Raw genomic sequence first — 14,905 nt, forward strand, 5'->3', positions numbered from 1 at the left:
TTCATTACCTCTATTTAATAACATATTCCCCAAGCATTATCTCATCACATCCTACATTATGCAATAATTCAAAGCCATGTTTGAGTACTTATCTTCAGTTGCTTAATGATTAGTCTTCAATTCACACTGCAGATGTTTACTTACAGAACTAAGAACACTGGACATTTCTCTTTGCATGACAGCGCTGTTGGAGCCATTTCCCAAATCAGTGTGAAAAAATATATTCAAAACCACCGCAATGCTTCACGAGAATGAAGCTATGGAAGGTGATGTATCCATATGGTTGCATTACACAACTGGTTTCTCTAAAAACCTAAATAAGAGAGTGGTATACTTTTAATCTTGCAATCAAATCCATATCAAAGAGGATGAAAACAGTAGCTACTTGAATCCAAGTGTGTTCACAATCGTAAGCTCCTTGGTACAAGAACTTTATTAAAGGTAATTAAGTAGTTAAAAATAAGGCCTCAGAATCTATAGTAGTTTCAAGTATTATGAACTGGCATTTAATATATGCTTTTCAGTACAACAGTAAGTGATAATAAGTGTCAAGGATTTTATTTCCAAATACTATTAATTACACTGAAAATCAGGACAGATGAGAGCAAACTTCAAGTACCACAAATGGGAATAAATTTTTTTTTAATAAATTATCTCTCTCTCCCCTCCATTCACTAACAGCTCACAGAATGCAGAAAGTAAGTATTTCTCGTGAGAAAAAGCACAGAATACAAAACCAGACTAATTGTGGAGAATTGGAACACTACCTCCGATCCACTGGCATCAGAGGACATTTGCTTAAATGGTACAGCTTGATTTTAGAAGAGCCTAGTTAGGTTTTATGATTGCTGAGAACATTACGGAAAGGCAAGAGTAAATCTAATCTCTGCTTTCTTCTTTTAGACTAATGGTAGATTACTCTTGAAGCCCTAATGTTTGAAAAAGCACTAAGACTGAATAAGAGCTTCCTGAAGAAATTCCACAAGGCTCCAGATTTAAGACTAGGGGTTTTTCCCCTCTTTCTGGTCAATTCACTAATTACTACACACACAACACACAGATAACAGATACAACTCCCAGATAACTTCTGTGAATCACAGAAGGGCTTCTATATTTCCCTTGTTAAACTTCCTATTAATCATCATTACGCTAACTGAATGTGTGCTACAGAACAAAGATCTCCTGGCATATATGCCCTACCTGTTTTTACATGTGGGCCTATAGCTCAGGGAACAATGAAGGGCAAGTCATGGTACCAAAAATAAAAAAAACGGGGAAAAGCAGCTGGTGCCACTTTCACTTCCAAGTTCCCCTGCGGGCACCACTGAGTCACACACTTGAAAGGAGAACCTTTTTTTGTTGGTTTTTTTTTGGTTGGTTTTGTTTTTTTAAATCTCCCACAGATGCTTTTAAAAGATTCAAAACCTCTTACTCCTGGTTGCAGTTCTACAAAAAACAGACTTAATAAAAAAAGTCTTTCTTTTGGAACAAAATTTAAAACAACAAAGCGCTCTCTACACCTTACCAAGTAGCATGCCCCACAGGTATCTGCTTAGGACAGTTATCCCTCTTACTCTCTAACCAACCCATCAGGAGGGTGCAGCCAGCAGAAAAGGACAAGCCCTGCAACACACAGAGGGGCCAAACACCTTGGTAAAATCCCTCCTCAGTAACTCCTGAAGTGCAACAGGCTGGATACACAAAATTTTTTCTTTCCACACACTGAGCTCCCAACAGCTTCAAAGCAATCCCACTAGCCTGAAAAATGTGGTTGTCCTTGCAGTGATGTACTTTATTACTAGAATTTGTTAACCTTGTCAGCTGTTACTATTATATAGTTTAAAAAGTTCTGGGATTGTTAAATTCCTACAGGCACATGGAGCAAAAAGCCTACACAAATTAACTCGTACTTCAGATGTGGTTTTCATGAAAGCTGACAGATCTGTAACAATTCCTGAAAACAATATAGGTTTGAGAAATTTTTCAAAGTGACACATCCTGACATAACAGCTGCATTAGCTATGCTTTTTAATTATAAATGACACCACATCTGTGATAATAGGTTTCCAAAAATCTTGTGTATAAAGCAGTACATTCATGAACAAACTGTTTTGTATTTTATTCTGTAATCAGTATTATCAACAGATGTAATGCAATGTATTCTGCATCAATTAATCTACTGCCCAGCCTGCTCTGAACTTTCACCTGTTCAATTTACAGTTAACTACTATGTACCTACTGATAGATACTGTAACAGAAAGAAAAAAGTGTTCCTAATAAATAGGTTTACTATTATTTCAATTTAATATATAGATTTTTTTGTTTGGAATATTGTTTTAATAAAAAGTTGGGTAAAAAAAACCAGTTCATTTGCCATGATGTTCTAACTGATGAGAAATTTCCAGAACTGATTTATAAGAAACCTGTGGCAGTCAAAGTTCTCAGATTCATCATTAAGAAGCCCTTGCAATTTCCAAACCAGGTATTTGCAGAAATGCAGGCCTTGCTGCAGTAGGGAACCTGAGCTTGTTAAGGACCCCCCTTGCCTGACGAGTCTTTTTGAAATTCACTGTGTGTGGGTCCAGCAGCTAGCCCTCCCCAAGGCCTGAAGTCCATGAAACCAAGATCTACACCTACCATTTAAAAGTTATTAACAGCAAAACCGGTCCAATCCTGAAAGAGCTCTTGAACTGTTAACTACAGTTAGGCATAAGTCACAAATTCAAAAGTCAGGTAAAGAGGAGGCAAAAAAATTAAGCAATAAAATATACAACTGCAATCCTAGGTCTGCACCGAAGAACAGCCTCCTAACAGCAAAGCAGCAATTGTTTCGAGCTCACTGCTCACATCCCTCACCAGGGTTCATTAACAACCCTTGAAACGATTACTGACCCATCCCACCAGACTCCATCCAACCTACTCCCAACATCACTATCCATCCTAAAAACAACTATGACAGCTTGCTGAAAAATTCTGAGATGCTCTTTGGCCAATGACAAGTTAGGCCGCAACAGAAAAAAATTTTCAGAATTCCCACTGAAAAAAAGTTTAATTTTACTTTTCCAGTGAGGGGGTGAATGCTGCGGATCAGCGAAAGAGAGCAGGAAGATCTTAGCCTAGAACTAGCTTGTAAATATTCCCAAAACAGACACCAAACTTCTGTGACTTTGCCCTGTCATGACTATAAGCATCTACTATAACCATTATTTGGCCATGAGGTAGTGCCAATTTCTATAAAATTGTATTATCCATCTATATGTTTACCTTGGTCACAGGTCCGTCCGTCCCCCCCCCCCCCCCCCCGCCCGTTTGAATAGTATTTCAAAATTGGAAACACAAAGCATTCAAACAAAAATATGTTTGTATTTTAACAGAAATTTTGAAGACATTTTTAATTCTGAAACTCAAATTTGCTGGAACTCAAGTGGCCACATTTTGCAGGCAAGATGAAAAATTTTGAAATAAATGGTTACCCTCTAAAGCAAGACATTCATGTTATCCAGTGTCTGAACTGAAATGGACTGACTGCAAGCAAAACTCAATTTGTTTAAGTTTTCATTCACAAAAGCAATTTCTTTTAAGTAATCATTTTGTACACATGAAAGACTGAAGCACGGAATAACGCTATTGTTGTAAAAGATACTAATATTAAATAACAGTTATGTACTGCTGAAAATGTTACATTCAGAAACACTTTAGGAAGTGCCACGCAGTTACTACACATGGTCTGCATTTTCTTTCCAAGGTAAATATCCTGGGAGTTGAAAATTGTTAACTGGTATCAAAATCTCCCTTTTTATCATTTTCAATCCCTCCCAAACCAGTGAAGAAACAGCAGCAATTCCCCATCTATAAATTATGCAGGCTCAGCTTCAACAGCTTACTAGAAGAAAAACAACAGAGAACTTGAGATTTAGTGGTCTTCTATGCAGAGTAAGCCCCCCCATCCCTTGTTCTTCCCTTTTTAAGTTAAGAAGCTAAGTTAACAGAGTAACCCAAAGAGCTCCAGGACTCCATGCTAACTATTCTGCATTCAAACATGCGCAACGACTGTAATGTAAGGCTATAACCAGGATCACGCTTAGTAGAAAATAAAAGCTTATCCTTTCTGAATTAAATCACACAAATATTACAGGGTAGTCAGTTCATTGCAATTTAAGAGAAATGGCAAAGCTCATTATGTTATTTTTTAAATTAAATGAGAAAGCAAAACGTAGCAGGCAACATGCACAACTATGCTACTTATATCACAACTTCAGTAAACAGGCAATAAAACACAAAAGCTCACCACCCCCCGCCAGAACCTACTGTACAGAAAGCCCTCTTAAGATTCACTCCTACAATGCAGTTAAGTAGAAGATTTCAGAAAAGGATGCACAAAAAACATTTAGCAGACTTAACAATTTGATTAAACAGAGTCCTGGGAGTTTAACAAATGTTCAACAGCATACGCATAACATTTACAACAAGAAAGAAGAAAGGCACCTGGAGACATCTGACACTGGGCATGCTCTGCAGGCATCTCAGTGCGCACATGCTCTCTACCAGGTTGGAGCAGCCTAGCCACAAAGACCTTGGCACAGAACACTGCAGGGTGACAAAAAGGAAGGAAGAGAAGAAGCAGTTAGATGCCACAACAAATCACTCAAGGCAGGCAACTCATTAGTATGTTAACGTGGGTACTTATCTAAGTTATTTCTACATTAATCACAAGGTTAGCGGCCAAGGGTAAAATAACGACTGAAGATCCTTTTCAGAAAATGAGCCATACCTCTGTCCTATCAAGGATAACAAGCTGATTTTCCTCATTTGCAACCACTTGGCTTTAATGCCCAGCTGAACATTTTAACTTACTACCAGTAGGATCAGAGTTGTCACGGTTTGGGTCCATCAGTTCAGCAGTGCTTCCACACATCGCTACCGACAAAAGAAGTTCTGCTGCAACGGGGGAAGATGCCTTACTCAGCAAACTGGCCTGGCTGTAATTGCTTGCGAGGTTTTTACCTTTGCAGTCACCCTTGGGGAACAGAAGTGCAGGAGCTTTTCATTAGGGTGGCAAGTCTTTAGAATACAACCTGGAAGAGCTTCGGTAATTAGGGTTTGGCACCCCGCACTGTCTCAACTTTCTCAAACAATTTGTGCTTATTTATTCTGGCAGCAAAGCCAACATTAACTTCTGAGGTTACAGTCTATGTACTGGGACACTGACAACCAAAAAAACATTTAAGTATTTTTTAGAGAGGAACACCACCTAGCTAAGTTCAAATTGCAAGACCAAGTTCTGCTTAGTCAAGATGCATGTTATCCTGATTAAATAGGTTATTGGGGAAAAAAGTTTGTATTATCAGTTGAGGGTATCGCAAAGCCAAATTATACCCTAACTACATTTATTACTCATACCATCACCCAAGCCAGAAAGAACCAAGCTTAACTACCAGACTCCACGTTGCTGACACTAGAAGTTCAGAAAAGTTTGGAAATCCTTTTTGTTCCTTTTCTGAAGCTGAAGAAATTTGATGCAGACAGACTCCCCAAACCTTTTACAGCTCCGTGCTATTATTTCACAGTTCCTTTTAAGGACAGAATAGCACATACACTACATAATCATCAGATAAAGTTAGGGATAAGGATTCAATTCCTCACTATCAAGCAGTGCACAAACCCAGCTCTAAAATTTGGCAAGGACTTAGTTTTCAATACTTTTCACACAGGCTTCCAATTTAGTTATAACAAACACCAAATCTTTAAAAAAAAAAAAATCCCACGCAGATCGAAGTTGAAGGTGGAATAACCAGAGGTGAAGACTCAGGGAAAGTAGTTTGTGCCAGCAATGAGGGGAAGGAGGGAGCCCAGAGCAACTGAAGAGGTTAAAAACATATTATCTGTTTAAAAAATTCATATCTTATGAATAAAACAAAAGAAAGCCTAATATTTTCATCTCCGTGCTAAGGAGAGAAATTAAAGCAAAACCAGAAAAAGAATGACCTTATCAGCACCAAACCACACTGGAATTCTCTCTCCTCTTATCCAGCGGGAAGGTTGCAATTCCATATGGATGTTCTGTACTATGCATATATAGTGGGTGCATATATTTGGCACAATACCTGAATGGTGTTTCTGCAACACTGAACTGCTGAAATTCAGGGCATCACTGCAGGTATTTATTAAAGCCCAAATAAATTTATGCATTTTTAAACGTACAGGCCCAGTAAAAATTTTAATTCTGCTCACATCACTTAGCAGAAGTCATTGATCAAGAAACACAACAAACTTCTCTCCTAAGGTTTTCAGATAAGGTGTACAAAACTGTGTATATAATCTGTATAATGAATCTACACCTAGAGGAATCCAAAAACTGTAAGCTAAAAATCACTGATTTAGGTTAACAGACTATGTTTTCTTTTAGGAACTACTCTAGCTAAGTAAGCTGAACTTCAAGAACTTAAGAGGAATATGGGTAACTTTAAAACAATTTTTTAATTTAGTTCAAAAATACATTAGACACAGAGGCCATTTCCATGCCAAGTTTAAGCCACACAAACCCCTTTCCACAGTATTATGAAACACTGAATAAAACTGTTTATAAAAATCACTGGACACTTAGCTGTAGCAATGATATTGCACAGTACCACAAATTAAGTAATCCATTCTACTTCACACTAAAACAGGAACGTGCAAATATTTGTGTGCCTCACTGACATGTTATTTCTTGACCCTGCTTGTGTAGGAACTGTGATAATAAGAGCATAATAGTGTAGTAAAGATTTAATTTTTGCATAACAAGAGCCTGAACTTATGCCTTCACTTTCCACTTGCCTTTCGTCAGGATGCCAGGGAGATACAGCACTATTTAATAAAGTTTGGGAAAGGGAAAATGACACTGGCCAACAGGCATAATATTAAATGCACATATCAGCCAGTGTCAATCCCACCAGCAGAAAACAGAACCATACAGGTTAAGATAAAGCAAATCAAAACTCAAATTTTAAGGAACAAACTAATTTGCAATGCAGAGCTTTAATCAACTCACATTAAGATAGCTGTTTGTTCATCTGAATGCACTACTTGCAGGGGAGAAGCAAGCAGATGAAAGAGGGGCTTTACAGCTTCATGGCAAGGAGTAAATGATGCTGAAAGAATAAAGACAAATAGAGAAACCCTCATTCTGATCTTTTAGATGCCTTATGTTTGGAAAGATTGAGACATTAATTTTATTTTTATATGATACACTGCAATTCTATACACAAAGAACTGCTTTGGTGGTCCAGCCTCAGGAATTACATTTCAAGATTTAAGTTTCAATCTTAAATCTCAAATTTAAGAAACTTATGCAAATTCTTGCACTTGCATTCAAAACTATAAATTCTCAGTAGTATCAAAAAAAAGGAATATGCTTCAATGTCTTTAAAGGTCAGATGCTAAGAACTTCTTATATTGATAGTAAAGCACACAGCAGTGTTCCTCCAATAAATCAACTTTTGTAGGTGGTAACTCAGAGGATGGAGGCACACAAAAAAACCCCCAAACAAACAAAAAAAAAAACCAACAACAAAAAAACACCAAACCCGAAACCTATTCGCCTTGGTATTTCTCAGGTGTACAGTGCTGCTATTTTGTTAAAGCACTGTAAAAAGTCAAGAAACCTTTCATTTCAGTGCATCTGAAATTTAGAGTTACATCCAAACAGAAATCCTCACTTTCCTACCCTTTAACAAAAAAGAAAAAAAAATTAAAAATCTCCCATTTATCCTACAAAGCCCACTAAATTGCTCAAGAAGTGAATACAGACTATAGCCTGTGATCTTGATGGAACTAATACACCTTTGATATCCAGTGATGGAAATACTGCAGTGTCATAAATAAGAATGACAGCATGTACATAACCAAGCCTTATTGCTGGAAGTTTTATAAAGTATTTACAAAACTCAGAATTTTTCACCGCATTCATTTTATTTACACAAGATAATTTAAGGAATCAAAATTTATTGGTGTGTTTTCAGTTTGGGAAATTATGTTCTTTAAGGCAAAAATATCCTTGCTTTTGAAAATCAGTTTCTAGACAGAGTCCAAAAAAGACTGGTGAGGGGAGGTATTTTGGAATTTCAAAGAAAAACACAGTAAATCAAATGAAGGAGCTAATTACTCCATTTTATTAAAGAGCATTACTAATTATACAAACTCACTCCTCCTGCAACTTGTTTCTTCTGCAGTTTATTACAAAACGAAATTGAACATAAGAACCTAACAAATCATTCAAGCTTACAAATCCTGAAAGTTTTTAAAAGAGTAAAAATTTAAATTTTAAAAGACTTTACAAAGTCTGAAATGCTTTTCCCAACTTTCTTGTGACAAGCCAGCTCCTCAGTAAGGTTAGTTCACGTTCTGGATGTCTGAAGGACTACGAATAGGGACTCCAACTGGCAAAAAAGGTACAACCAAAAAACTTCAACCTTCATTCTGAATTCTCTTCAGGTTTTTAGCTATAAGAAACTCACGTGCTATTCAACATCAGTAATTTACTGTTCAGTTTACTTTGATTTAGGCCTGGACCAACAGAACTGATACTTCTTCATTTCCATTAACACTTAATATTGAAAAATTCATGGGGTAACTGCTGTTACTTAAAACCCTCTCTATGGCTGGGAATGACAGGCACATTCCCCAGTAGCTCAGATTTAATGCTGCAAAAAGGGGTATTCTGAAAAGCAAACTTAGACTTAAGGACAGTATGACCGTTTATGAAAGCTATATGCTCTCAAGTCAAATTTAATATCAAGCTCAGATCTTAGTCTCTCAAAAATCAGCATTAACCACAATAAGACATAAAAAAACATAAAGCAGTAACACTGTTCAAAGGCCTTCAGTATTATTTTACACTCGGCAGGGAATAGTTGCCAACTACTCAAACTCCATCCCCTTTTGCTAGCTGGGATATCATCCAGATCTTACCTGGTGTCTTTACTTCAAGTGATTTATTCAAAATAGTGACAAGCAGAGCAGTGTTGAACCAACGAGATAACAGAACAAGTAGTCTGGATATTTGCAAGAAGCGGAAAAGTAAAAATGTCAAAGTATACTCTTAAGTGTGAATACTTAATCAGAAATAAAGTGTGAGGGCATGCATGTAACACAAATACACGTGTTCCACAAGTGACAGCCTGGCTTGGCACGATAACACATTCACTATGCTGCGCATTTTGGTACAACATTTAATATCTTTGCTGAGGTACTCGTAAACAAAGAAACAATTTACGTCAGACCAATAGTAGTACTTGGTACTCTTCCTATTCTCATTTCTAAACCAAGTTGTCCCTTGAGAGATGCAGTGTATTCACATGCACCATACAAGTTTGTTGGAATCGGTGCCATCACATCACTACCTTTTCCATGTCCAAAATGCAATCTCACATCCAGTCTTGAGTGTCTGATTTGGAAGGCTGAGTACCATTCATACAATATATTTCCAAAATCCATGGAGTTTTACATATGCATTCAAGTGTTCTGCTTCAATTTAAGAACGGCTACATTCTCAGATCAAGAAAGTTGTCTTAGGTGTAACTTACTCTTGCGTTTCTGTCCTTCAATGAACTACAAATGCAAAAGTGAATTTCTCAAAAATAAGTATTCACAGAGTAGCAAGGTCATTTTAACTTGTGAAATGTTTTTGATTATTCCTTTATTGTTATCAGATCATTCTAAAAAAATCGGTAACCAATAGCTGAGGCACACTTCCATTAGAAAAATCTATTTAGCTAAATGATTGCCATTCAAAATAAAAATCGCTCGATGTTACAACCTTCCAATAACCATTCAAGATCTGCACGTACATTTCTTGCATTTGGGGAAAAACACTAAGTGAGGAATCAGGAAATTTAAAGCAAGACAAAGGGAAATAAATTATCAGATAAATTCTCCTCATTACCACACCGTTCTTCTAGATAGGACAATGAATTCACAGAAGGGTGATCGATAACGCAGTCCCACTCTGCTCCTGAAGATCAAAGTACGCGTTTGCTACAACCAAATGAATGCTACAAAAGGAATATGGGTTCAATGGAGAAAAGATTAAACGCTTTCTTTGAATATAACAACAATCTTACTCCATTATAATTTATTCATCAGGATAAGACTCATGAGTTGCGGTAGCTCGTTTTCAGGAAGATACAAAAGACTAGGAAGAAAATCCCAGTATGTTTACATAAGTCACTCTGAATGTTAACTGAAATAACCTAAATTTTCCAAAATACGCAGTATTTAGATTAACCCTTGCTTCCTTCATGTACGTACATCCCAATTCTCAGTTTCAAAACTCCAGAAGTGTGATATTCCTTTCTGCATTAACATATCCTATGCTACATAAAAAAGGCCATTTCAAAAGAAAAATGGCTTGCCTATGCTTTTATGCAGCAGGAACAGAGGTGTTACAGACATCTACAGACAGCTGCACACCTGCTCTTAGTAAATCATAACTGGGGGGGGGGGGGGAAGAGAAACTCGGAAAACAGACCTAGCACTGCCAACTGAAATAGTAGAAACTTTTAAGTTAAACACTTAGAAAAATGTGGCTGAAACTTGTCTAAGAAGTTAAAAGTTGTCTTAGACTCTTTTCTGTGCTAAGTTTTTAAGGATGAGGTCTAACACAATCTAAAAATAATATTAACCCCATCTAAAAATCTAATATAGACAAGGCAGCGTGCACTTTAACTTGACAAGTTTAAATGCATATGAAGTCTGGGCTCAGCACATAATAAAGTGCTAGCTTCACATTCAGGGTTTGTACACCAAATGCTGCAGAGGAATATTTACACAGCCTTTGATAGCTGACTCACATTTTACTTTTTGAAATGTAAGATTCAAAACTTGGGCAAGAACTAAGCCTCCAACTTGCATATGCTTGCGCTCAAATTCAACTTAGCTTTACTGCTGCCTTTGATAGGACTGTTCCATGTTTCAAAAAGTTAAGCAATATTAAATATCATAACATCGGGTATCTTAATCAGGAGTACACGTTTATGCTTCCTCTTCCCCCCCCCGCCCCAGCGTATTTTAAATTATTTCCTCTTTTCAGTTTTTATCATTAAAGATGTCAAGTTCACTTCTGCCTCCTCATTCTCTCATTTTAGAAAAAGGCACACCCTGAACAGCAAATATTCCACGGGAAGATGTTATTTTGCAGTGTTAACTCCAAGGTGAGCCTGATTGGTGTGCGGGACAAATTCAATTTGGTAGTAGATGAGACTGCAAGAAATGTGTCAGACTAAGGTTAATGAGTATTTCCCCTAGATTTTCCCACAGATTTTTTTTAAAGAGTTACGCATGCCCAAGACTTCTCCACCCTAACAAAAACAAATTCAAGTCCTCAAAAAATCAAACCAGGAAACAACAGTAGCTTGTGCACAAGTAATTCATTATATATGCATTCATCAATTAAATTCAAGTATAATTTTTGCACAAAATACCACGCCAGCAAAACAAACGCAGAGCTAAAACAATATGAGATCAACAGCACCTACAAGAGTTTTTTCTACAGTAGATTAAATATTGAGGCCTTAAAATTTGCTTTAATAGCTGTCTACAAAAGAGAACACTCAAGCGGCTTAGTGTTATTGCTATTAACATCAAAAGGAATTGAGGCATACTGCTTCGTACTAACTTTAGAAATAAGTTGCCAAGTTCATTAAAGCACTAACTTACAATAAAGCTGGGCATTAGGAGAGGTGCAGGTCTCCCATTCGCACCAGGTATTCAACTTGCATAACTTTATTTTCCTATCAGCCAGGGACCCCGCTTTCTTTCCTAAGACACGCAAATACCTTCCAAACTTGTCTTTAAGATAACATGCTGTAGCCTTTTACAGTCATCTCAAAATCTCAGATGAACGTGACTCAAAATACAACCACACTCCCTTACTCTGAAATAAACCCACTATAACTTTAAAGCTCATCTTGAAAACCGTGCCTTGCAGCTGGCTCAGCTATGCTTTGAAAACAACTAGGAACGGAACTTTATGTTGAAATCTCTTCAAGGATTTAAAAGGCTGACTCCAAGTGCTGCCCACAACAAGATTTCAGATGGCATTTCAGCAGGATAAAGCTACTGGAATTTGTACTACGAGCAAGTAGACAACTTCTCTAAATTTCTGATGAACTCATCAGAGGACATGGCTAGAAATCAGAACAGATAGCCATTGCTTTCCTGAACCTGACTGAGAAGTTCAACAAAGTCATTGGTAAGGTTGCTTTCTCCTTTCAGAAGCAGGATTTGTAAGCTGTTCACTTAGTGCCCCTGTACCTGTAGATACTGCTTTCCAGCTCCACAGAAGGCAAGTCTACCTTATGTTCCTAGGTCTGTTTTTCACAGTAGATTTGCAATTTCCTAATAAACTGCATGTGCACTTACTGAATATGCCCTTTCTTACTCTAAGCTCAGCACCTAACTTGGTGTGTTCTAACACTTTAGGGACATTAAGCAGTTAAAGCAAGATACTGAATTTGCGGACAAACTCATCTAAGCAGAAGCAGCAAGATATAGTACAGGGTGACTTCTTACCTGAAACTTTGTTTCTGGGCTTCAGATCCACCAATCCAGAATGAAAGGGGATTCGAATGGGTTTTCCTTCTCAGACTTGTCTGTTAAAAGAGAGCAGCCAATCATCTTCAGCTTGGTGTATCTACTTCTTTCTTGAACGAAATCCCAATTACGTACTCCTAATGCTGTTAGAGAGACAAGGCAGCCTAGGCACCTTACCAGTCCAGTAATGACTACGTTAGTGGGGTCATCGGATTGGTGGATCTAAGACAAAGAAACGGTTTTAGGGACAAGAAATTGCTTTCCCCTGCCCTGAAACACCCAATGCTCAGCAGTGTTTTGGGGCTACAGGTCACTTTGCAAAGATTAAGGAAGATGAGAAGAAACTACAATGCAAATAACGAAGTAAAATGCTAAAGCTTCAACTGCCAGCTTACACCTCATGAGCCTGCTCCATGAACTGCCAGAATGGTCACACAGGTTTTCAAAACAGTTCAGTACAGTTCTCCTAATTTGCCATATACATGCTCTAAAGCATTTTATTGTAATGATTATTTCCCTGTTTCCAGGCTCAAAATGATCTAACTTGCCTTACATATCTGCAGCACAAAGATGGAGTCTTCAAGACATTTATGATCTGAATGACAGCACTGAATTCAGTAAGTTTTCAGCATCGCTGTGTCTCTGGAAAACAAGCTAAAACTAGAGGAGAGTAAGCCAAGGCATGCTACTCCCAAGACAAGAAAAAGTCACCTCTTACTGAGCAAGATGATAAAAGGCCTTCATCCAGTACTTTCAGCAGTACACTTAAGAGTATAGGTGACTAATTTAAAGCAGCTGTATCAATAACATCTAAGAGAAGATGGGAGTCAGCGGAAAGCCCATACTATGTGTGTAACAGAAAGTGTATCCTAGAGAGACCAGACTGTGTGCCTTCCAGTCAGATCTTCAAAAAGTTTGAGATGTGGCCTACAAAATTTCCCCTAACAGCAGCCAGAAGCAACAGCAACATTTTCTATAACATAATGCTGCAACATCCACAGAAGAATATGCCGCCGCTGCCTCTCACCCTTTCCTCTGCTCTCCAACCCCTCCAGAGAGCTGAACCAAGCGTTCTGCAGCCTCCACAACCCTGCTCCACGTCTCAAAGCACCAGCAGCTCGGCAAAGAGTCAGAGAAACTGCCATTGTTCGCAGCTGTGCCAAGACACTGTCTCTAAGACAGTCATGTCCCTGACTGCCCAGAGCTACCCGAAGAAAGGCGCATCTTCATCGTGGGGCAATTTTCTGCTTTTCTACCACTGGTAAAGCAAAAGATTATAGGGCGACATTGCAAGGACAAAGCAGCGCTGTAAGCCTGATACTGTGTCCAACCTATGATTTTTAAGGCTGCCAAGTAAAGTGATAAGATGTCAAGGCATATGACTCAGAATTTTAAGGGTACAATATAGCTCAGTAAGAAGCCAGCTACCAAAATTATATAACATACTGATTTGCTAAGTCACAACAGAGTCAGCAGGGTGTTGGAAAGAGAGGCACTTCACCATGAAGGCATTCCTTAAAAGTATTTGCAAGTGTTACAGCACAGCTCTGATTTTTGTCTCAAGAAGTACTGGCGTGATGGAGACAGCCTGAATAGCAAGTTTCCCTGGCTAGTCCTTCGTCGCCCAAATAGAATTGCCTGAAAGATTCTCTATCAAATACAAGCTGTAATTGTAACTTAAATTTTGCAAACAGATTCTGAGTATAGATTTTCAAAAAGCTGTCTGTATTTTTGTCTGAAATCTTTAAATTGGCATGACTGAAAAAGATAGAAGATTTGAACAAGGTATCACTGCGCGAGGCAACCTGAACACAAGTTGTCACAACTTCTTTTGTAACAAAACTCCATGTTCAAGAACTCCTCAACAGTATGAAACTCAGAACACAAGCCCACAACTCATAACACTGAATATATAGTTGTGTTTTTCCTCTAAATCAATGAACAAAACAAAACCTTGTAGCATTGCCACAACTAAAAGTTGATCCGAAAAGCCTTTCTTTACCATTTTACCCAGAAAAGCACATCAGTCCCTATTCCTAGCAAGGAATCTTACGAATCTACAAATCTACAAGGAATCCTACATTTTACAAACTTCTGTCTGTATTCATACAAAAAATGAGCCCAGGAAGCTGAACTACTCTTTGATCCTCAATAAAAATGTTCATTTTCTGGGGTAGAAGTACAGGGATGCACGTCCTGAGGGGACCTGGATTAACAAAGCAATGAAGAAACAACATGCCTTCAAAAGCTTCCATTGTTAATTTAGCCTGCATGAGAAGCAAATTAAGTTTCCAAAAAGAGTCAGTGCTTTTCTGTTGTTAAAATACAAATTGTG

The 14,905-nt window shown here is 37.9% G+C and overlaps 1 protein-coding gene across 5 annotated transcripts in view; it reads right to left on the reverse strand.

Annotated features, from left to right (window-relative positions):
* The window catches only part of FBXW11 (F-box and WD repeat domain containing 11), a 77,990-nt gene that overhangs the window by 56,503 nt on the left and 6,582 nt on the right, over positions 1-14,905 (reverse strand). Inside the window, exons 2-3 of one of the 5 annotated variants that reach the window (XM_075057124.1) lie at positions 12,550-12,629; positions 4,486-4,587 (exon numbers count right to left, since the gene is read on the reverse strand). The exons of 1 other annotated variant lie outside the window; for it this stretch is intronic. In XM_075057124.1, coding sequence (XP_074913225.1) covers positions 4,486-4,536 — 51 coding nt within the window. In that variant the 5' untranslated portion in view covers positions 4,537-4,587; positions 12,550-12,629. Of the gene's footprint in view, positions 1-4,485; positions 4,588-12,549; positions 12,745-14,905 lie in introns of those variants that run through there. 3 more of the 5 variants (XM_075057123.1, XM_075057122.1, XM_075057126.1) reach the window with 3 other exon arrangements.

Source organism: Buteo buteo, chromosome 24 (assembly GCF_964188355.1).
Source record: "Buteo buteo chromosome 24, bButBut1.hap1.1, whole genome shotgun sequence".
In the NCBI taxonomy this organism is placed as follows: domain Eukaryota; kingdom Metazoa; phylum Chordata; class Aves; order Accipitriformes; family Accipitridae; genus Buteo; species Buteo buteo.